Raw genomic sequence first — 22808 nt, 5'->3', positions numbered from 1 at the left:
TTTTTTTTTTTAATTTATCCTTAGTTTCCCGACACCCAGCTGACCCTGAGTGCAGTATGTCTATCTGGGGGAATGGCCTAGAACACGAGAGCAGACAAGGGCCTCCAGCTTCCCTCTCCACCCCCAGGAAGTCATTTTGACCCTCTTCCCCTCCTGGAGGGTCATTACCTCCACTGTAAAGATCCATGCATAAAGGATTGCTTCAAGCCTACGTCTTCATTTCCAGCTCTCCCCTCCAACGGGTCAGCTTCCATCGGGAAGCCTTTGCGGGAAGCCACAGGTGTGATGTGGGCATGTGGGCAGCCCCATCCCCACTTCCACACCCTCCAGTCTGCCCCCCTCCCCAGCTCGGGCTCCCACCTTTTCCTCCTTGATCCCTTTCCCAGCCAGATCTTCTCCTTCCCTAAGACGCCCCCCCACCCATTTCTACCCTGGGCTCAGCTGTCCCTCCCTTTTGAACCCAGATGTGGTGCCCCCGCGCCTGCCCGCACCTGCCTGCACCTGCCCCTACCACTTGTAGGCTTACAGCCAACCTCTCCCTCCGTCCTGCAAACCCGCGGCCTGGACCAGGACGTGCATTTTACCCCGACCCCGGGCAACCAGGAGACAAGCCCGCGGAAGGGCCTCGCGTTTCCGATGCCAATGGCCATCTTTTCTACCCCTTCGTTCCAGTTACCCTCCCGGGGCTGATGGTCAGCGAGGGCGAACCGGCTCCGGGCACCAAGACTCTGGGCCCACATTCAATAATAAAATAATAGGGGCTCCCCGGGGGGCTCAGCGGTTGAGCGCCTGCCTTGGGCCCAGGGCATGACCCCGGGGTCGCGGGATCGAGTCCCGCGTCGGGGTCCCTGCAGGGAGCCTGCTTCTCCCTCTGCGTCTCTCGTGAATAAATACAGAAAATCTTTAAAAATACTACTACTGGTGATGGTCCTACTGCAAGCGTTCCCCGGCTGGCGCCCCGGGCCGCGCGCCTGCAGCGGGTTTCCAGGCAGCGCCGCCTGCGGCCGCCCCGCGTCCAGCGCCTCCCGGCAGGTGCGCCCGCCCGAGCTCCGGGGGGCCCCTGGGAGCCAGGCCTGGGGGGGGGGGGTCGCGCGCCGCGTGGGGCGGGGCGCCCGGGCCACGGGCGGATGCGAGGCATGCCGGGAACCGCACTTCCTCCGGGGCCTCCAGAAAACCACGGGCCGCGGGGCCGGCGGCGGGGCCGGCAGGATGGCGGAGGGCAGGGCGGGGGGCGCCGCCGGCCTGTTCGCCAAGCAGGTGCAGAAGAAGTTGAGCAGGGCCCAGGAGAAGGTAGGCGACGGGGGTGGCCGGGCGCGGCCAGGGGGGTGCAGGGTGCGGCCGGCCCCGGGGCGGGGGTCCCCTTAAAACAGATTTGGGATCCCCAGGGGGCTCAGCGGTTGAGCACCTGCCTTGGGCCCAGGGCGCGACCCCGGGGTCGTGGGATCGAGTCCCCCACCGGGCTCCCCGCAGGGACCTTGCTTCTCCCTCTGCCTGGGTCCCTGCCCCTCTCTCAGTCTGTGTCTCCCATGAATAAATACAATCCTTTTTAAATCAATCAATCAATCAATCAATCAAACAGATTTGAAAGAGAACAGAGAATGTCCCCCGATCTGGGTCAAGACGGGGACGCCGAGGAGACAGGAACCCTAAACAACAGGGCGCCCCAGGAAAGGTGGGAGGAAGGAGCGAAGGTGGCTGTTCTCGGCCTGGGGGTCCACGGGGTTGGTACTTCACAGATGGGGGAGCTGAAGGCTGGAAGGCGGTGGGCTCCCCGCAGTCCTGAGACAGCCATGGGCGGCTGTGCTTTCAGCCAGAAGGACCCATCGGCAAGGGCTAGAGGGATTCCAGACGGTTCCCTCCCCGCACCCAGCCCTGCCTGGCTCCCGGGAGCTGCTTAGGTTGATGTTAGCAGCCCAGATCTGCTTTCTGTGCCCTCCCTTTGGAGTTGGAAAGTACCCGGCCCAGGGTGGTGAAGGAGCATCTCTTTCTAGACTGTGTCCTTGGTTGGCTCTGGGTGGCCCTGCTCCAGCACTAGCAAATATTTAGTTAGCCTGTCCACCTGGAACACTTCTCTGCACACTTTTTTAATGATTTTATTTATTTATTCATGAGAGACACAGAGAGAGAGAGAGAGAGAGGCAGAGGGAGAAGCAGGCTCCCCAGGACCCGGAGATCATGCCCTGAGCCAAAGGCAGACACTCAACCACTGAGCCACCCAGGTGCCCTACTCAATGTTTTCTTTTATTTATTTATCTTATTTTTTAAAAGATTTTATTTATTTATTCATGAGAGGCACAGGGAGAGAGAGGCAGGGACATAAGCAGAGGGAGAAGCAGGCTCCATGCAGAAGCCTGATGCAGGACTCGATCCCAGCACCCCGGGATCATGACCTGAGCCAAAGGCAGACGCTCAACCACTGAGCCACCCAGGCACCCCGCTTCTCTACACATTTTTTTTTTAAAGATTTTATTTATTTATTCATGAGAGACACAGAGAGAGAGAGAGGCAGAGACACAGGCAGAGGGAGAAGCAGGCTCCATGCAGGGAGCCCGACATGGGACTCAATCCCGGGTCTCCAGGGTCACGCCCTGGGCTCAAGACGGCGCTAAACCGCTGGGGCCCCCAGGCTGCCCTTCTCTACACATTTTAATGACATTCTTGTTGCCACTTGTCCAGAGTCATGTTCTTCCCTTCTGACCCCAACCGCTCTGCTCTCCACCTGTCAGGGTAGCTCCACCTGGTGGGGAGCCCCCAGGTCACACCCTGTGCTTCCCAGTCTGAGCCCCCCACCCCACCCCCAAAATAGAGAGAGGAGCCACTTCACATCTGCCTTAGGTAACTATCAGCTTAAGTCAGAAAACGGGAAGATGCTCTGAACCCAGACGTAAACACACGGGCAGGCACTCTGGTAGATGACTCTCCTTTTGCTGTCTCCGAGGAAGCCGGGGTTATGTGAGAGTGGAGGAAAAGGAGACTGTGTGTGGCTACAGGGCGCTGCTTCCCGGCCCTCCGCTTCGCCTTAATGGTGGTTTCAGCGTCTTCAAGGGCTGTCTAGTTACAAATCCGATAACGATCAGAGCATGTGGGTGGGTCTAGTTAGAAATGGTGTGGAGGAACAGGAATACCAGCTACATTATGGGTTGGAAAAACAGAGAAAACCCAGAAGACCGGGGATCCCTGGGTGGCTCAGCGGTTTAGCGCCTGCCTTCGGCTCAGGGTGTGATCCTGGACTCTCAGGATTGAGTCCCACATTGGGCTCCCTGCATGGAGCCTGCTTCTCCCTCAGCCTGTGTCTTTGCCTCTCTGTGTGTCTTCCATGAATAAATAAATAAAATTGAAAGAAAGAAAGAGAGAGAGAGAGAGAGAGAGAGAGAGAGAGAGAGAGAGAAAGAATACCCAGAAGACCAAAAAAAAAAAAAAAAAGAACCTGATGGATAATAATTATTTAAAAAAGACACAGCAATCGATTTTACCTCTTTCACCTTTGTCCTTGTCCAGCCCGTCGTCAACACTATGCCCTTGGTTTGGGATTTCTTTCCTTTCCTAAGCACGGACTCCAAAGCTTTAGATGAATAATGTCCCTGCTCTGGGCTTCAGATTCTGCATCTGTAAAATGAGAGAGTCGATATTCAGTAATTTTCAAATTCAACGTGGTAAGGATACCAAAGCCAGAAGGGCCAAGGGCTGCCTTAAACCTCAGAGGCAGGTATTCCCCAAAGGGAGAACCAGCCACCCCAGGTCACACCCTGTGCTTCCCAGTCTGAGCCCCCACACACACACCCAAAATAGAGGAGCCACTTCACATCTGCCTTAGGTAACTTTCAGATTAAGTCAGAAAACAGGAAGATGCTCTGAACCCAGACATAAACACAGGGGCAGGCAGACACTGAACTTGAGAGGTGCAGTGGGGGCACCCTAGAGGGTGGGTGCTGCTGGGATGGTGGGAATGGCCTGGGATGTGGGGAGGAGCTCAACCCGGCCTGCCAGAGTCCTTGAGTCCTTGGGAGGTTTTTGTTGTTGTTGTTATTGTTGTTATTGTCGTTTTAAAGATTTTATTTAGGGACGCCTGGGTGGCTTAGCGGTTTGGCGACTGCCTTTGGTTCCGGCGACTGCCGTTGGCTCCGGGTGTGATCCTGGGTCTGGGGATCGAGCCTGCTTCTCTCCCTCTGCCTATGTGTCTGCCTCTCTCTGTGTGTCTCTCATAAATAAATTAAAAAATTTTTAAAAATAAAGATTTTATTTATTTATTCATGAGAGACACACACAGAGAGAGAGAGAGAGGCAGAGACACAGGCAGAGGGAGAAGCAGGCTCCATGCAGGGAGCCCGAGGCGGGGACTCGATCCCAGGTCTCCAGGATCAGGCCCTGGGCTGAAGGCGGCGCTAAACCGGTGAGCCACCGGGGCTGCCCAGGGGAGGTTTGTTTCACAGTCAAAAGAAAGGAGTCCGTGGAACTCTAGTTTTTCTGGAAGCAGTTGGCAGTAATCTTCTGAGTCGTACGTAGCAGGTGTCAAGTAGTCAAATATCAAGTGCCTACGAGTGACAAGGCAAGGGAAATTCTAAAAAAGACATGCTCTCTCTATGGAGCCAACACTCTCATGATAGGATCTCACTTCATCTTAGCAACACTCTGAGCGTGTTATTAATATCCCAGTTTTAGAAATGAAGAAACGAGACTCAAAACAGGTTGGCCAATGGCAGAACTATCCCTGAAAGCCAGGTGTCCTGCCTTTGGCTCCCAACCTCAGGCTGCTCTCTTTACTACGAGGCTCCTGATAGACCATCCTGACATCTGCACCTGCCCACTTCCTGCTCATCTCCCAGGAGCAAAACTGGGAGTAGAGGCAGCTTTTGCTCCGGCCTCCTCCTCTGGGGGTAGGAGTGAAGGCCCGGGGCTCTTCTACACAGTGGGGATGAAGCATTCTTCTTGTTTCATTTTCCAGTTTCCACCCAGACCCAACATGAGGCTGAATTGGGGTTTTACAGTAAGAGACTTCTTCACATTTCAAACGAGTGCTTTTGCCATCTGTTTGGGGTTCTCTGTGGCCAATCTCCCCCCCCTCCCCTGAGAAGGGGCCATTGTTTACGACTCCTTTGTTGGTCTTCTCCCCTCCTGACTTTCACTTCACTGTCTCCCAGAAGGTTAGGTCAACAATACTTAAGGATTCCTTTCTCTGGGACACTGGGCTGCACCCACCTTGGAGATGAGTAAGAGGCCCTCTCACCTGTCAGGAGCTTACAGTCAAGTTAAAAATAAAAAGAGTGAAATGAGTCACCTGAGGGATCTGCATTCCGGGAATTCAGAGAGAAAGAGTGTATAGACCCGAGGGAGCGTTTGTAGTTGAGGTGGAATTCGAGGTAGGAATTATGGCTCGTTAGTCGCTCCTGGGGCAGGGGGTGGGGGAACATTCCAGCTGAGGAATGCCGGCGTGAGCAAGGCATGGAGTGTGGAAATCCTTTGGGGCAGACTAGTGAGAAATGCAGCTGAACTGGAGGACGGGGAGTGGTGGCAGAGAAGGATGGAAACTGTAGTGGGGCCGTGATAAGGAGGGGCCTGCGTTAGCATATATCCTGGAAATGAGGATTTCTCCCATAAACTACAACATCGTTATCAGACCTAAGACAACATTCTTTTTTTTTTTTTTTTTTTTTTTTTAAGATTTTATTTGGGGCGGCCAGATGGCTTAGCGGTTTAGTGCCACCTTCAACCCAGGGCGTGATCCTGGAGGCCCCGGGATCGAGTCCCACGTCAGGCTCCCTGCATGGAGCCTACTTCTCCCTCTGCCTGTCTCTGCCTCTCTCTGTGTGTGTGTCTCTCATGAATAAGTAAATAAAATCTTTATTTTATTTATTTTTTTACTTTAAGATTTTATTTATTTATTAGAAACAGAGAGAGAGAAGGGCAGAGTGCTGCCCTAAGACAACATTCTTTTTTTTTTAAGACAACATTCTTAACAAAATTCCATAATATCTGATATCCAGGCCCTGTTCAAATTACCCCAATTGAGAGAGATAACTAAAACATAATGATTGTGAGGAAGGATAAGGAACTGTAAGGTAGGGAACTGTAGCCACCAAACATGTCTGCAATGATTTTGTTTTGAAGCTTTATGCTCATACCCCAGTCCACGCAAAAGTTAAAAATAGGTCAGTGAACCCCTGGAATATTCTTTACCTTTTTCACCAAGTATTAGCATTTTGCCACCTTCACTTGGCCCCTTGTTCCTGTTCTTTTTCTCCAAATGTCCGTATTCCCCTTGGGGCAGAGTTCTTAGCATAGGGGCACCTGGGGGGCTCAGTGGTTGAGCCTCTGCCTTCAGCCCAGGGCGTGACCCCGGGGTCCCGGGATCGAGTCCCACATCGGCTCCCCATAGGGAGCCTGCTTCTCCCTCTGCCTGTGTCTCTGACCCTCTCTGTGTGTCTTTCATGAATAAATAAATTAAATCTTTAAAAAAGACAGAGAATTCTTAGTGTAGAACTTAGGGACTAGCATTGGGTGGGCTTTCATCAGGAAGTGATCCAAAGGTGGAACTTACTAATTCTTCCAGATATTTGTTGAGCTCCTGTGCATTCTCTTATACCTTAGTTGAGGAAGAACGTTTACCCCGTAGTAGAAGCACCCTGGCACATGGCCCTGTTGCTTATGGCAACAAATGACCTTGGCCTCAGGGCACTGGGTCATGCTTTCAGGATAATCACACTCATTTTCTTAGTTTCAGAATTGGAGGCTGGAGTGTTCACGCACACTCGCACCCCTTCTAAGCCTTTTTGCCTTGCGCCTTTTGGGGTTCGAGGATGTCAGCTGTGCTGCATTAACTCTAGACTGAACTGACCATCCTTTTAGCACCTTCTACCGAAGAAGAACCATGCCTCAGGCAAAGGAAGGGAGGAGTAGCAGGAAGGAAGTGAGAGCTGGGCTTACCACTTAGACAGGGTGGTTTTGCAACTTTCTGGTAGAGGACAGTGTCGTGAGGGAGGGAGGGGGGTTGAGTCAGGGAAGACTCTGCATACCCAGGCCAGGTGTTGAGTGAAGCAGAGTTAGAGACACAGACAAACATATGGCTAAACTGGGAGGGAAATAGGTACTCATAGGGGAGGGAGTTGAACTGGACATAACAAGAGTGGATTTGTATTGAGCACTCTCTGCAGGGCAGCACTGGGAAAGCATTTACAGGTGTGATATTTAATTCTCCCAACAACTCCAGGAGATGCTGTTAACTTAGTGGGGAGAAGGGAGTTCTGTAAACGGAGGCTCAAGAGACATATCATAGGCTTATTCACCCAGAGGCTTATAGCCATAAGTGTAAATGTCAAGGTGGGGCATATATCTGCTTGACTCTGGAGCCCTTGATCGTAACCACTAGAGAGAGAGCTCCATCTCCAGGAAGAGATAGTAACCCCAGGATTAAGAATGGGGACACATGGGTCCGAGTCTCTACGTAAAGCCTTCCTCAGGCCAAGACCTCGGTGCTTTTGCAGGTGATTCAGAGCCTTTCACAAGTGAAATTACAGTCTCCCTTTCTAGCTCCTTTACCCACCACTCCCCATAGCACACCCTAAATCAGCCACACTGAGGCATCTCATGAAGCTGTGTGAATATGAGTACTCCAATGACTTTGTCCTCTTTCCACTCTCCCTCCTTATACTCTGTCCCCATCTATCAAATATCTTAGTTTTTAAGATTTTATTTATTTGAGAGAGAGCACAAGAAGGGGGATGGCAGAGGGAGAAGCAGACTCCCCGCTGAGCAAGGAGCCGGATGTGGGGCTCCATCCCAGGACCCCGGGATCATGACCTGAACCAAAGGCAGATGCTTAACCGACTGAGCCACCTGGGCACCCTATAATTCAGCAAAACCTTAGTTCAAGGCCCAGCCCATCAGTCCCTTCCTATAACACTCCCACTCCTTCCTGTTAGAAGTGTTAAATATCAGGTGCAGCGATTGGCGCCGCCTGCAGCCCAGGGCCTGATCCTGGAGACCCAGGATCCAGTCCCAAGTCAGGCTCCCTGCATGGAGCCTGCTTCTCCCTCTGCCTGGGTCTCTGCCTGGGTCTCTGCCTGGGTCTCTGCCTCTGTGTGTGTGTGTGTCACTCATGAATAAATAAATAAAATCATAAAAAAAAAGTGTTAAATATGGACCTTGAGAAATCTAGGTGAGAAGGCAAGTAAGTACCCGATTCTCAGGGAGCCCACAGCTTAGAAGACACGGCTAGATACACTCAAATAACAAAACAGTAATAGAAGTTTACGCAAGGTGCAGAAGTTGCAAACACTTAGGAGGGAGTGATTAACTCGATTAACGGGGGTGAAGTAGAATGTTAAGTGTCATAAAGGATATGGAATATGAATTGGGTTTTAAAAAAAATTTTTTTAAGTTTGTTTGTGTAAGTAATCTCTACAGGCCAACATGAGGCTCAGACTCACAACCCAGAAATCAAGAGTCGCCTGTTCTTCCAACTGAGCCAGCCAGGTGCCCCTAAACTGGTTTTTGTTTTGTTTTGTTTTGTTTTGTTTTGTTTTTAGATAGTTGTCTGAGAGACAAGAAGGAGAAGATTATTCCAGAAAGAGGGCCCAGCATCTACAACAAGCACCCATATTCAGGAAACTGAAATTAAAGTGTTAGGGAGAGAGACCTGAAAGAGGACATGCATGGGCATTTAGTACAAATCTGTTGAGCAGACGAGTGGAGAATCATTAGAAGGTCTTGAGCAGCAGCATGAAAGGCCTGTTGTAGCCGGCCAGGCGCCAGGCGAGAAACAGCCAGCGCCCAGAACAAAGCCATGACGGTGAGACTAGGAAGCATGGGAGGGTTTCCAGAGATGGTAGCTGAGGGACTCGATGAAAGAGGTGAGCGAAAAGTAGTTCAGGGTAACCCCTGAGATTCTTACTTGCACCTTTGGAAGGGGTGGGGGTAGGTAGGGGGGTGGTGGTGGTGCCTCCTTTCGAAACAGAGGCTACAGGTAGAAAAGCCAGTTCTTCCTCACTGTATCTTTCTCATTTCCTTGTCCTTTGCATTAGCACTGAGACCAGTAGGGTGGTTGGCTCTCGGGCTCCCAGGAGAGAGGGGATAGACACGGAAAGCATTCGTTTCGAGCTTCTTTTATTTATTTGAATGTGTTATATCAGAGTTTTCCACAAGGGCCCTCCTAAGAAGTCTCCTGCCTGCCTCTCTGACCTCATCTATCTAGAGATATCTGCGGCTGTGGCCTAGAAGACTGTCTCTCAAGTGAAAAGTCCTCAAGGCTCATATTTTATCTTTAAAAGCAATGCACTCCAATAAAAAAATATACAAAAAAATAAAAATAAATAAATAAAAGCAATGCACGTTGGGGCACCTGGGTGGCTCAGTGGTTGAGCATCTGCCTTTGGCTCAGGTCATGATCCCGGGTCCTAGGATCAAGTCCCGTATCAGGCTTCCTCCAGGGAGCCTGCTTCTCCCTCTGCCTGTGTCTCTCTGCCTCTCATGAATAAATAAATAGAATCTAAAATAAATAATAAGCAAATAAATAAATAAAAGCAATGCACATTTTACATTCTTCTTATGAATCCTTCTTTTTAATATAATACTCCTCCCCCCCCCAAAAAAAGCCCACTGCAAATAAATGTCATTCCCAACACATGTGCCATACTTATTCCAGGCTTTATATATACCCCCTAGCACACTGCTGCATACCTGCAGGAGGATCCCAATTTGAGAAGAATCACAAAATGTGGTCATAAGTAATGAAATCTTCTGGGCGTAGGCCAGATTAGTAGGTTTGTTTGTTTTTTTTTTCCAGCAGTGTGCTATATTTTTAATTCCATTGGGCTGTGAGGAGCACAGCCTTTTAATTGCATCTGAGACTCTGAAAACCAGGGTCATATGAGGCCAACAGATGAGTGAGACCTGACTATAACCTTAGGGACTTTTCCAACTCACATTCCCAGGTGCTGCAGAAGTTGGGGAAAACTGTGGAAACCAAAGATGAACGGTTTGAACAAAGTGCCAACAACTTCTATCATCAACAGGTAATCTGGAGGGTGGGGAAGGGAAGCTTGGAGGGATAAAGAAGACAAGGGCTGGGTGATCGAAGAACAGCAGGTCCTGCAAACCAACAGGCATCCCTGCTAACCCATCCTTCCCCCAGGGGTAAGGGCTGCAGGGTGACCTGCTGCTTACCCCTTCCCTGGGAACCAGAGAAGCTTCCCTTTCTCGTTCCTGCTGACCTGTGTTTTGGGGGACAGGTAAGTGTTCTTTTTTTTCTCTTAGTGGTTCCCCCAGGCCACAGGGGCATCACCAGGTTCTTAGACAAAGTGGCAGTGAGCTCCTGCCACCTTTGTTTTTGGCTTATCGCTTCCCCAGGGTGCCTCTTTCCCACCCTCTGGTTCTTCTCATCTGAGCAGCACCCTATTTTTCTTGTTGCCTCTTTGTCCACTCCATCTGCCTCACCTGAGCCCTCATTTCTAAATAATACCCCCATCTTTCACATGTCATTCTCAGCAACAAACGCTCTGTGCACGTGTACCCTCTCTGTCTCAAGTAAAATTAAGAAAGCATTGTTTTAAAAAACCCAAAACATCCAAAACAAACAAAAAACATGTTTAAAAGTACAGATTCCCAAGCCCTACTACCAGAGATCTCGTGTTTAAAAATATTTCCCAAGTGATTCTGATATACAGTCAACTGCTGAGTTAGATTACAGTGAATGTCCTTTTAGTATGATTTTAAAGAATTATTTCCCATATAATTCAATTTACTGATATCATCCAGTAAAGAATTTGGCTGGCCTTTGTTCCCAGTTCCTGGGAAGAAGCTTCTAAGTCTTTGGGATTTCCTGAGGGACAGGAATGTGATTGTTATTCACAGTGGGCCTCCCAGATCATAAGTCAGTGTATGCTACACAAATGACTCAGGATGGTGGCGGGTCAGGCTGGAAAGATGAACCAGGTGATTAGAGGGCTGGGGCTTGGAGACAGGTGAAATCAGCCTGACCTCCAGTGGCAGGGAGAGAAAGGGAGCTAGAGATTCAATTCAATCATGTGGCCAGTGATTCACTATGTAGTGCAATCACATTAAAAAAACTCTAGACACCTGACGCATGGGCGAGCTTCCCTGGTTGGTAATCCTGTACCAACATGCTGAGAAGGTGACATGTCTTGAGAACACAGAAGCTTCTTGTCTGGAACTCCCCCAGACCTTACCTTGTGTGTCTCTTCGCTTGGCTGGTCCTGGTCTGTATCACTTATAAGAAAACTTTAATTATAAATAGAGCACTCAAAAAAAAAATAAAAATAAATAAAAATAAATAAAAATAAATAGAGCACTCTCCTGAGTTCTGTGGGTTGTTCTCATGGATTATGGAAGCTCCATGGCTAGTAGGAACCCCCAGATTTGTAGCATTGGTCAGAAGTCTAGGTGGCCAGTGGCTGATGTCTGAAGTGAAGCAGTCTAGTGGGGGCCTGTGCCCTTAACCTGTGAACCATGACCTGAGTAGTTAAGTAGGAGAACTGCGTTACAACTGGATATTCATGTAAATTAATAACTCCCTTCTTTTTTTTTTTTTAAGATTTTATTTATTTATTCATGAGAGACACAGAGAGAGAGAGGCAGAGACACAGGCAGAGGGAGAAGCAGGTTCCATGCAGGGAGCCCGATGTGGGACTCGATCCCAGGACCCAGGATCATGCCCTGAGCCAAAGACAGACGTTCAACCACTGAGCCACCCAGGCATCCCATAACTTCCTCCTATTATAAAGAGGGGATTGCAACCTCTGGGGCTGATGTGAGAATTAAATGAGACTATACACAATGCCAGGCACATGAGACAGAAAGTGAAATATCCCATGGAATATTAAGCTGGCTATCTACTTCTTTTTTTTTTTTTAAGATGTTATTTATTTATTTGACAGAGAGAGAGAATGAGTGGGGGAACAGCAGAGGGAGAGGAAGAAGCAGACTCCCTGCTGAGCAGGGAGCCCGATGCAGGGGCTCCATCCCAGGACCCCGGGATCATGACCTGAGACGAAGGCAGATGCTTAACCGACTGAGCCACCCAGGCACCCCTAAACTAGTTTTAATGGAAGAGTTCAAATATATAAGATAGGAAAATTTGGATCCCAGGTAGCTCAGCAGTTTAGCCCTGCCTTCAGCCCAGGGTGTGATCCTGGAGACCCGGGATCGAGTCCTGCGTCGGGTTCCCTGCATGGAGCCTACTTCTCCCTCTGCCTGTGTCTCTGCCTCTCTCTCTGTGTGTCTATCACGAATAAATAAATAAAATCTTTATTTAAAAAAGGAAAATTTGTATAATTACTCCACATGTATGCACCCATCTCTCAGCTTTAATAATCAACTCATTTATGTCTCTACCTACTTTCTCCCAGTCTTGATTACTATGAGGCAAATTCTACATACCACATCATTTTATCCATAAAAATTTTATTATCAGTCTGTAGAAATAAAGGCTCTTTTAAAATATAAACACAAAGCCATTATCACACCTAAAAATATTTTTCTAAGAGGCATTTACGTATTACAACAAACCAGAAAGGACAAGAAAAACATGAATTAAAAAATCCTGAGGGATCCCTGGGTGGCGCAGTGGTTTGGTGCCTGCCTTTGGCCCAGGGCGTGATCCTGGAGACCCGGGATCGAATCCCACGTCGGGCTCCCGGTGCATGGAGCCTGCTTCTCCCTCTGCCTGTGTCTCTGCCTCTCTCTCTCTCTCTCTCTGTGTGACTATCATAAATAAATAAAAATTTAAAAAAATCTTTAAAAAAAAAATCCTGATTTGGGGGCACCTGGGTGGCTCAGTCAGTGAAGCATCTGCCTTCTCTCGGGTCATCATCCCAGGGTCCTGGGATCCAGCCAAGTTGGGGCTCCCTTCTCAGCAGGGAGCCTGCTTCTCCGGCTCCTTCTGCTCCTCCTCCCCGCCCCCGCTTGTGTTTTCTCTCACACACTCTCTCTCTCTCTCAAATAAATGAATAAAATTTTTTTTTTTAATCCTGATTTCACACCCTCCCATGCTACCACCACTGTTGTTTTACATCCTTTCGGTCATTCTGCTATGAATATGTATGATCTCTAAGTAAACCCACAGTTAATAAATACGAGGTTTACAAAAGTAGGATTGTTCCATTGATAATGGTTTTATAACTTGCTCTTTTCAGTTAACATTATATTACAAGGGACGCCTGGGTGGCTCAGCAGTTGAGCGTTTGCCTTTGGCTCAGGTTGTGATCCCGGGATCCGGATCCAGTCCCATGTCGGGCTCCCCTCAGGGAGCCTGCTTCTCCCTCTGCCTCTCTCCCTGCCTCTGTGTGTCTCATGAATAAATAAATCTTAAAAAGAAAGATATAATACAAATATCTTTTCAGATATCCCGCTAAAATGTGAGATTAGGTGATATCTTCAAAAAGTAGCAATAATTTCTTAACATAAGATATCCAGTCAATGTTCAATGTGGTTATGTCTTGTGTGTGTGTAAATCAGCAACTTGTTGGCATGTTTAAGTCTCTCAGATTGAAAGTTAAATCTCTTCATCTGCAGGTGTCTGATCCCTCCCTGCTTATAGTTTATTTGTTGGTGACACCAGGCTGTTTTCTCAAAGCTTCCTGCAATCTAAACTTGACTGATTGAAGCCCCATCGCATTGTTAAATATGTTCCTGTGTCTCTTGCAGTTTCTGTAAATTAATAGTTAGATTAGAGGCTTGAGATTCAGAGTTTTGTTTTTGTTTGTTTGGGTGGCAGGAATACTCGTTATTATAGGTGTGATATTTTTCCATCTGGAGGCACCTAATGTCTGCTTGTCTCCTTTTTGGTGTGACATGAACAGCCTTGGCTGATCATTAACTAGGGAATCTGTGTTTTATATTAAGCTTTCTAGGTAATTATGATGTAGTAGCTAGTCTGAGAACAGCATTTGGCAACCACTGATTTAGTCTAACCCAGGGGGAGGGGGGCTGGAAATAGGATCTGAGAAGCGATTTAATCAAGGGAAAGGCGGAAGAGTTGCGGAGCTAGGATTGCAACTTAAACCCTGTGCTTCTCCGCCTGCGCCTGTCTAGGAGGCCTCCGTGGGCCTCTGCTCAACGGCAGTTGCTGTTCTGCTTCCAAAAGCAGCATGAACAGAACAGGACTAAGTCAACACCCAGGTCATGAGGTTTCTGACTCTTGGCCATTCTGTCCCTCGGTCCTTCCTCTTCCTCTCTGCCTTAGAGGCTGGATCTACTGAAGGCAGGTGTGTGGGTAGAAAGCTTGGGTAGATGAAGGAGGGGCCATCAAGAAGAATAAGAGGATCAGATGTGCCAGTCCCCTCAGCATTCCCTGCGTGAGGCCACCAGCTGAATGTCACCTGAAGGGGGCAGGAGATCTATTTGAGAAATGAAACGGAGGTAGAATAAGGGTAAGGGAAACTTTTCTCCTGAGACAATGATTTACCTCTAGTAACACCAGTTATGTGAGCAGGCCTGGCAAGGTCGTTTCTCGAGCATGTCATGGGAGCCTGCCGCACACTGGGCACTGTGCCAGACTCTGGGACTTCAGCATGAAGAGGACACACAGCTGTCCTCAGGCTCTCACCCTGTAAGGACAAAGACAGCGACAACACAGTCCACTCTGACATGGCACCTGGGCTGGCTAAGATGAACAGGAGGGAGAAAGGCAAGATCAAAGAGACTGAAAGTGGAGTATTCCAGAAGTTGGACCTGTTGGGCATGTGCCCAGTCCCTTACCACAATCAACTTGTAGGTAAACTTTTATTAATAAACAAATATCCCTCCCAGGCTTCCCAGCCTGATTTCAAGGCCTTGCCCCTAATCAAATGTCCATAGGTAGGTTTTCTTTGAGGGCTCTGCTCTGCTTTCTCTCCAAACCATATTAAATAGGAAGAATTGATTTCCTCAAGGAGTATTTTAATCTCGTCTTTCTGGTACTGACAGCTGCTTCCAATTCATTGCCTGTAAAATCAAACCTAATGGGGGCACCTGAATAGCTTAAGTCAAGCCTCTGACTCTTGATTTCTGCTCAGGTCATGACCTCGGTCTTGAGATAGAGCCCCACATCAGGCTTCGCAGGGAATATGCTGGAGATTTTCTCTCCTCCTCTCCCTCTGCCCCTCCCCCACTCATGCTCGCACATACTCTCTCTCAAATAAATAGATAGATAGATAGATAGATAGATAGATAGATAGATAGATAGATAGGTTTGATTTATCTAACAGTTCAGCTTCTTGTCTCCCTTCTGGACCTCCATCAAAACAAGCATTTTCAGCACTTGCTCAAGACTGATCATGCTACTTACTGTTTTGCTGAGTGTTTGGGTTTCTCTGAGTCCATTTCTCTCCAGCAAGTGGGGAACCCCAGGACAGGGACTTTCTAAGCACAGAGCTTTGTCTGCCTGTGTGCTTCAGACAAGCTGCCAGAGTGCATGGTCCATTAACTCGGGGCGGGGCCATTCATGTATGGGATAGGGAGCACTGACGACTCTTTATGGCGCTGCCAAGAATTCAGCAAGAACTCAGAGAGCCCAAGTGAAAAACTGTAAGAAACAGGGCTAGAAATGGTCTTACCCAATATTCATAGAGAAGGAAAATGAAGCCAGAAAAGTAGACTAACTTGCAAGCCTTTGACTCCCGACAAGGGGGAACCTAAGACTATCAAAGTCATTGTCAAGAAAGAAGAAAGATGGGGCACCTGGGTGGCTCGGTTGGTTGGGCGACTGCCTTTGGCTCAGGTCCTGGTCCTGGCCTCCTGGGATCGAGCCCTGCATCGGGTTCCCTGCTCAGCAGGGAGCCTTCTTCTCCCTCTTCTGCTCCCCCTGCTTGTGCTCTCTCACTCTGTTAAATAAGTAAATAAATTTTATATATATATATGTAAATATATACATATTTATATATAAATGTATATATTTATATAAATATATACATTTATATATAAATATGTATATATTTATATATATGTATATATTTTATATATATATGTATATATTTATATATATATATGTATAAAATGAAAGATACTGGGACTCTTCAGCCTGGGAACGTTTTGGGGGTGGGGTCAGGGACAGATAGGCCAGAGAAATAAAATGACACTCAGTGTCCTGCCGCCTGACTTCCACTGCCACCACCACACCCACACCCACACTTTATCTCCTCAAAGGAAACAGCAAGAGCATAAAGGAGGAATTTTGGCCTTAGAGGCTTGATCCTAAAACACAGAAGTGGAGTTGGGCTCTTGTGAGGGGCAGGGGTAGGCAGAAGGCATTCTCATTTTAGGGACTCTGGTATCAACAGAACCCTCTGGTTTTGAACAGCGTACATACAACTTGCCTAGTCGTGCATGGTGGCCTTGATTGCTGATCCGATTTTCCAGGCCATATAATATCTAGCGGGATAAAAACCATTGTTATTTCATTGTTATTTCATTTGTAGTAATTATGCAAGATGGTGGGATCCCTGGGTGACACAGCGGTTTGGCGCCTGCCTTTGGCCCAGGGCACTATCCTGGAGACCCGGGATCGAATCCCACATCGGGCTCCCGGTGCATGGAGCCTGCTTCTCCCTCTACCTGTGTGTCTGCCTCTCTCTCTCTCTGTGTGACTATCATTAAAAAAAAAAAAAAAATTATGCAAGATGGTTTAACAGCTTTTGTTACTTAGATGTGTATTTTGGTGAAGTTAAAAGTTGAGCCCATGTTCTTTTCTTTCAAAAAAAGAACTTGAAATCCTTGTTAATTTTTATAATCCCCCAAGCTCTTTCAAAACTTTCAAACTTCAGCTATCACATTTTTAAAACTCTCAAACAAAAAATAAAATAAAATAAAATAAAATAAAACTCTCAAACTTATACCCACTTATTGTATCTATATTTAAAATATTCTATGTATGTTGGACATCTTAGGCTATTTAAACTTTTTTCCATGAATGAAAAAATAAAGAGGAAGTGAAACATCCTTCCTAGTGAATGCTGAGTGTTTCTGAATTTTGGTGACTGTCTCCATCTTGCAATTGAAAGCACTTTCTCAAGGCTACCAGTGACCTCCAGTTACCAAGTCCAGTGACTATGACTGGTTCTTCCTGCACTCTGGCCTCTCTGTAGCATCTGGCCCCTCCTTGGTCACTTCTCTGATGCTCTTCTGATCCTCACTTGCTGCGACACATCACACAATGGCAGTTCTTCTACCTCTCTGATGGTGTCTTAGACTCCCTTGAGACTGTCTGTGGCTTCGTGTCCCTTGAGCCCTGGCATTCAGCCCCAAGCACTTTTAACCTGAGGTAGAGTCAAGTGTTTGGAATAGCTTAGAACTGAGGCCAAAAGATGGATGAAATAATTACTCCAGTTTTCTTTGACCGAGTTGACCTAGATTTTCTGCTGCTAAATTTACATAATAATGATCTTTCCTGCAAAGATTTCCACAGATAAAAATTTTTTTTTAATTTACTTATTTGAGGGTACCTAGGTGGTTCAGTTGGTTAAGTGTCTGCCTTTGGCTCAGGTCATGATCTCAGGGTCCTAGGATGGAGCCCCACATCGGGCTCTCTGCTCAATGGGGAGCCTGTTTTTCCCTCTTCCTCCGCCTGCTGCTCCTTCTGCTTGTGCTCTCTCTGTGTCAAATAAATAAATAAAGTCCTTTTGAAAAATGAAAACTTTAAAATATATTTATTTGAGAGAGAGAGAGTGGGAGCAGGGAAGGAGCAGAGGAAGGAGAGAGTGAACCCCAAGCAGACTCCCGGCTGAGTGCAGAGCCCAGTGTGGGGGCCAATCCCATGATCACGACCTGAGCTGAAACCAAGAGTCAGACACTTAACCGACTGAGCCACCCAGGTGCAACTACCCCCTGCCCCCATAGATTAAAAAAAAATGTAATTTAAGTTGTTAGATAGAATTTTCTGATTTTCAGTTTCTCTCCCATAAATTTTTGTATACTGTTGGTATGCTCAATAGCCTACCTAGTGATGAATGCAAGCAAGTAAAACAAATGAACAAGTTCACAAGTATTTTATGGTGTACTGCATAATGCATCTTAGCTTAAACACTCCTTCCCGTGAACGAGTGTGAGGATCACTCTTCTGCCCCATAGCCTGGCCCCGTAGCATACCCTGACCCTTAAGTAGGCTGCCCCTTCGGTCCTTACCAGGACCCTGGGATCATGACCTGAGCCAAAGGCAGACACTCAAACACTGAGCCACCCATGTGCCCCTGGGGAAGGGGCTTTAAATAACCCCGTGAGGGATGATAGAGGAGGCCTATGAGAGAGACTTGGTGCAGGGTATGGGAAAGATGTCTTCCAACGTATGTGCAAGAGAAGTCAGGTCCACTCTGAGTACAGAAGGCCAGCCCAAGACCCGGGGGCAAAAGTTCTAACAACACTATTTAAAATCGAAGCACAGCCTCAGCAAGAGGGCATGAGTTTCTGGTTGCAGAGGCTGAATGAACATTTGTCCAAGATAAAAGTGGTTCATCCGTTGGGTGGAGATTTGAACTTCCAAACTTAAATGATACCTTCCTCTCCTTTCTCCCTTCTTCTTCTTCTTCTTCTTTTTTAAACAGGGAGGAGACCTAATCTGTGCGTGGGAGTCCCAGCCTTAAAAAAGTGAGAATTCAGACTCGGGGAGCAAAGATAGGATTGGGTAGGTGGATAGAGCTAAGGATGAGGCCATCGGAGTTGGAACAGGAGGAGACTCAGTGATAAGGCATTTGGAAGAGAGGTGTAAAACATGTGACTACAGAGGGCAGGGGAAAGGGAGGCGAGGCAGGGAAGGACATCGGGAGGAGGGGAATGGCCTGTGTGAGGGTTCAGGGGAGGAAGAAGGCCCAGTATTTGCAGAAGATGGTGGCAGTTTACTAACCCAGTGAGGGACGTGTCAGCCAGAGGATCACAAAGTGCTAGTGTCACACAGGACCCTTAATTTTCAGCAGAGGAACTGGGGTATAGGCTTTTGTTCACTGGAAGGGAGAACAGAGAAAAGAAGACCTGCCCGTCAGAGGGAACAGTCTCCAAACAAAAACTGCCCCCTCCAGGGGCGCCAGGGGGGCTCAGCGGTTGAGCATCTCCCTCGGCTCAGGTCATGATCCCAGGGTCCCGGGATCGAGTCCCACGTCGGGCTCCCTGCATGGAGCCTGCTTCTTCCTCTGCCTATGTCCCTGCCTCTCTCTGTGCCTCTCTCATGAATAAATAAATAAAATCTTTTTTTTTAGATTTTATTTATTTATTCATAGAGATGCAGAGAGAGAGAGAGAGAGAGAGAGGCAGAGACACAGGCAGAGGGAGAAGCAGGCTCCATGCAGGGACCCTGATGTGGGACTCGATCCCGGGTCTCCAGGATCATGCCCTGGGCTGCAGGCAGCGCTAAACCGCTGAGCCACCAGGGCTGCCCAAATAAATAAAATCTTAAAAAAAAAAACTGCTCCCCCCCCCCAAAAGACAACCCACAACTTCTTGGTGAAGAGAACAGAGGCTAGTTTATCACATTTGCAAATTCCAGGATTGATTTCTGCTTTTAACCTACTTTTCTACCTTGACCTCTAATGCATCTTTCCAAACATATCTCTGTAGTCACCAAAGCACTTGTCCCTTTCAGGCAGAAGGCCAGAAGCTCTACAAGGACCTGAAGAACTTCCTTAGTGCAGTCAAAGGTGGGTAGTATGTTCCACGGGAGAATCAAGCTCCTGAGAACTCTGAGGTTGGAAAGAAAAACAGCCATTCTCAGGCGTTTTATCACTCACCTGCCCCTGATTCCTGGAACTTGTGGGCATCAGGGAAGCAACTTTTCCTGGCCCAGCCCCGTCCAGCTTTCCTGACAGATCACTGGGGGCACGTCCTTCTGAATTGGACCCACTGATCTGCCCGTGCTCCGGTATGATGCTACCGGCCTCCTTCTGGGGTGACCGTATGGTAGGACTGACTCCTCTCCTTTCAGTGATGCATGAAAGCTCCAAGAGAGTGTCAGAAACGCTGCAGGAGATCTACAGCAGCGAGTGGGACGGTCACGAGGAGCTGAAGGCCATCGTAGGGGTAAGAGTGTCCTGGCTTTACAGCTCTTCAGGACTCACTCCTACCCTCCCCTCAGCCTTCTCTTAGCTTCTGCATCAGAGCAAATAGGAAAGCAAAGGAGCCAACCCTCATCCTTCATTTGTATAGCTTCAGCCCTGGGCTGTAGCAAAAAGCAACAACCTTGAAGGTAAAAACAAGCTTTCCCTAATCTGCGGATTCCTCTGTGGAAGGCCGGCTGCCCCGCTTTATGGAGGTTGTACCTGTGTAAAACCCAACTGGTTGTCTTTGAAAACCACCTTCATGCAGTTTTTTTCCTCTCCAATTTCCTTGTCCCTTGGGCTCTAGAATCCAAGACTCTGACCATCTCTTCTGTTCTTGATCCCAGAATGTATGTCCAGTGTCTTACAGGGCAGTTCCTGGAGGTAGGGCTGTTTCTTCATCTGACCCTTTTGCCAGAACCCAACACGACAGTCTAAATACAGTGCTTCAAAACGGAAGTTTGCGGCAGGAAGAATTTGGGTTTTTCCCTGGTGTGCAGTGGTTGCCGAGAAGCGGGGCCCTCACCTCTGCCCCCTGCCTCTGACCCACAGAATAATGATCTCCTCTGGGAAGACTATGAAGAGAAACTAGCTGACCAGGCATTGAGGACCATGGAAAACTACGTAGCCCAGTTCAGCGAGATTAAGGTAATCAATCTGCAAAGTCACGAGTGGCCCCCAGAAGTTAGAAAACATATAGAGTAAGCATTGCAAATAGAGTTGCAGCCCATGGTTAGGAATGAGGCTTAGGAAAAAGGATTAAAAGTAGGGGAGACTGGACAGGAGGTTGGGGTAGAGGATTAGAGGTGTCAAGGGCACGTTTAGAATTAGGTTTCGGTGAACTAGATCCTAACTGTTTTTGTTTTTAAGATGCTATTTAGGGGCAGCCTGGGTGGCTCAGTGGTTTAGCACCACCTTCAGCCCAGGACCTGATCCTGGGGACCCAGAATTGAGTCCCACGTTGGGCTCCCTGCATGGGCTCCCTGCTTCTCCCTCTGCCTGTGTCTCTGCCTCTCTCTCTCTCTCTCCCTCTCTCTCTGTGTCTCTCGTGAATAAATAAATAAAATCTAAAAAAAAAAAAGTGCCATTTATTCATGAGAGACAGAGAGAGAGACAGAGACACAGGGAGAGGGAGAAGCAGGCTCCCTGCGGGGGGGAACCCAATGCGGAACTCAATCCCAGGACCCTGGGGTCACGACCTGAGCCCAAGGCAGACGCTTAACCGCCTAGCCACCCAGGCGTCCCTGAACTGGTTATGAATTAGGTCCAGGTCAGGGCATCCCCTTTAGTGGTGAAAAAAAAAAATAGCCGATATGTTTACTGTAGAGAAGAAGAAACTGAGGAGTCATAATAATTCTCGTCCAACACTTGGAGGTCTATTAGGTGAAAGAGGGATGCAGCCTATTCTAAACTGTTTCAGAAAACAGAAAGCAATTCATTGATTCATTCAGCTCAGATTTATATAACCCATCTACTCCGTCAGGCACCACGCTGCTGGTCGATTAATAGGGAGAAATTAGAGGGATCCTGACTTAAGTTTCTCATAGAGCTTCCAAAAACTGAAATATACTGTGAGGTTGGGAGTTGAAGTTCAATTTCAAGCAGAAGGTGAACTACTTATTTTGATTATTACAGAGAAGCCCCAGGTATTACACAGGAAGTTGGACCAGATAATCCAGATAAGATTCTTGCAAAATCTATGACTGGTTTTGTAGTTTGGATGAGACTGCGTAGATGCTCTCTCCGGTGCACACAATAATTTACTATTTTTATTATGCTTTAGAGTTCTCAAAGCACTTTGTAGTCAGCGTTTGATCTTTGAAGTAACCCTGTAGGGCAGGTGAGGCTGCTGAAGTTCCAGAAGAGATGTGCCTTGCCCTCCGTCACAAGACTAATTAAGTGGCAGCGTTGGTAATAAGACCCCAAACTCCTGACTTTGAATTCAGCTGGATTCCCAGGGCCATTTCTCCCGGAGGCTGAACCAGTTTTTAGTGGGCTTATAGGAGAAATCAACATTTAGTGCAGGCTTCCATGTGCTCTGGAGGATTTCCCTTTACTCTGCCTCCTGCCTCCCACCAGAATCCCTATTCTTTCCAAATAGTAAGGGAAATCCCTTGGGCACAAAGCTGTTAGAAAGTGAAATTTGGTAACAGGACCAAGGAATTGTGCCTCTATGTTTGCCTGCATCCTGGCCACTGAAATGAGTATCAAGGGCCTCTCTCCTGACTCTGGCTTAGGAAAGGATTGCCAAGCGGGGCCGGAAACTTGTGGACTATGACAGTGCCCGACACCACCTGGAGGCGGTGCAGAATGCCAAGAAGAAAGATGAGGCCAAGACTGCCAAGGTAAAAAAAAAAAAAAAAAAAAGCCTGGCGAAACCTTCCTGCCCTCCCTCACCCATAATGGTGGCAGGTGGCTGGGCCAGGCTGGGTTTAGGAAAAGATAAATTCAGGCAGCCCGGGTTGCTTAGCAGTTTAGCGCAGCCTTCAGCCCAGGGCCTGATCCTGGAGACCCGGGATCGAGTCCCACGTCGGGCTTCCTGCATGGAGCCTGCTTCTCCCTCTGCCTGTGTCTCTGCCTCTGTGTCTCTCATGAATAAATAAATAAAATCTTTAAAATAAATAAAATAAAATAAAATAAAATAACATTTTATTGGGTTTAGGAAAAGATAAATTCAGCATCCAGTGTCCTGAAGGAAATCCTGCTTCCCCTGACACGGATGCTCTACAATTAGAGACCCAAGGCTTGGGAGGGCATGGGTGTGGGGAAGGGGGGCATGACTCCAAGTCAGCCCAGTCCCTG

The 22808-nt window shown here is 48.0% G+C and overlaps 1 protein-coding gene and 1 long non-coding RNA gene across 4 annotated transcripts in view; one reads left to right on the top strand and one right to left on the bottom strand.

The window, feature by feature from the left end:
- Positions 1-15427, bottom strand: part of LOC119866364 — a 29882-nt gene extending 14455 nt beyond the window's left edge. For both annotated transcript variants that reach the window (XR_005380155.1, XR_005380156.1), the window contains exons 1-3: positions 15278-15427; positions 14417-14558; positions 3474-3606 (exon numbers count right to left, since the gene is read on the bottom strand). This is a non-coding gene — a long non-coding RNA (uncharacterized LOC119866364). The remainder of the gene's footprint in view (positions 1-3473; positions 3607-14416; positions 14559-15277) is intronic.
- Positions 1141-22808, top strand: part of BIN2 (bridging integrator 2) — a 33617-nt gene continuing 11949 nt past the window's right edge. For both annotated transcript variants that reach the window (XM_038577702.1, XM_038577701.1), the window contains exons 1-6: positions 1141-1290; positions 9927-10007; positions 19556-19610; positions 19895-19989; positions 20559-20654; positions 22244-22351. In XM_038577702.1, coding sequence (XP_038433630.1) covers positions 1210-1290; positions 9927-10007; positions 19556-19610; positions 19895-19989; positions 20559-20654; positions 22244-22351 — 516 coding nt within the window. In that variant the 5' untranslated portion in view covers positions 1141-1209. The remainder of the gene's footprint in view (positions 1291-9926; positions 10008-19555; positions 19611-19894; positions 19990-20558; positions 20655-22243; positions 22352-22808) is intronic.

The sequence above is a fragment of the Canis lupus genome, chromosome 27, assembly GCF_011100685.1.
Source record: "Canis lupus familiaris isolate Mischka breed German Shepherd chromosome 27, alternate assembly UU_Cfam_GSD_1.0, whole genome shotgun sequence".
Classification (NCBI taxonomy): Eukaryota; Metazoa; Chordata; class Mammalia; order Carnivora; family Canidae; genus Canis; species Canis lupus.
Note: the sequence above shows the minus strand (reverse complement) of the source record. Positions and strands in the feature narration are given on the sequence as shown.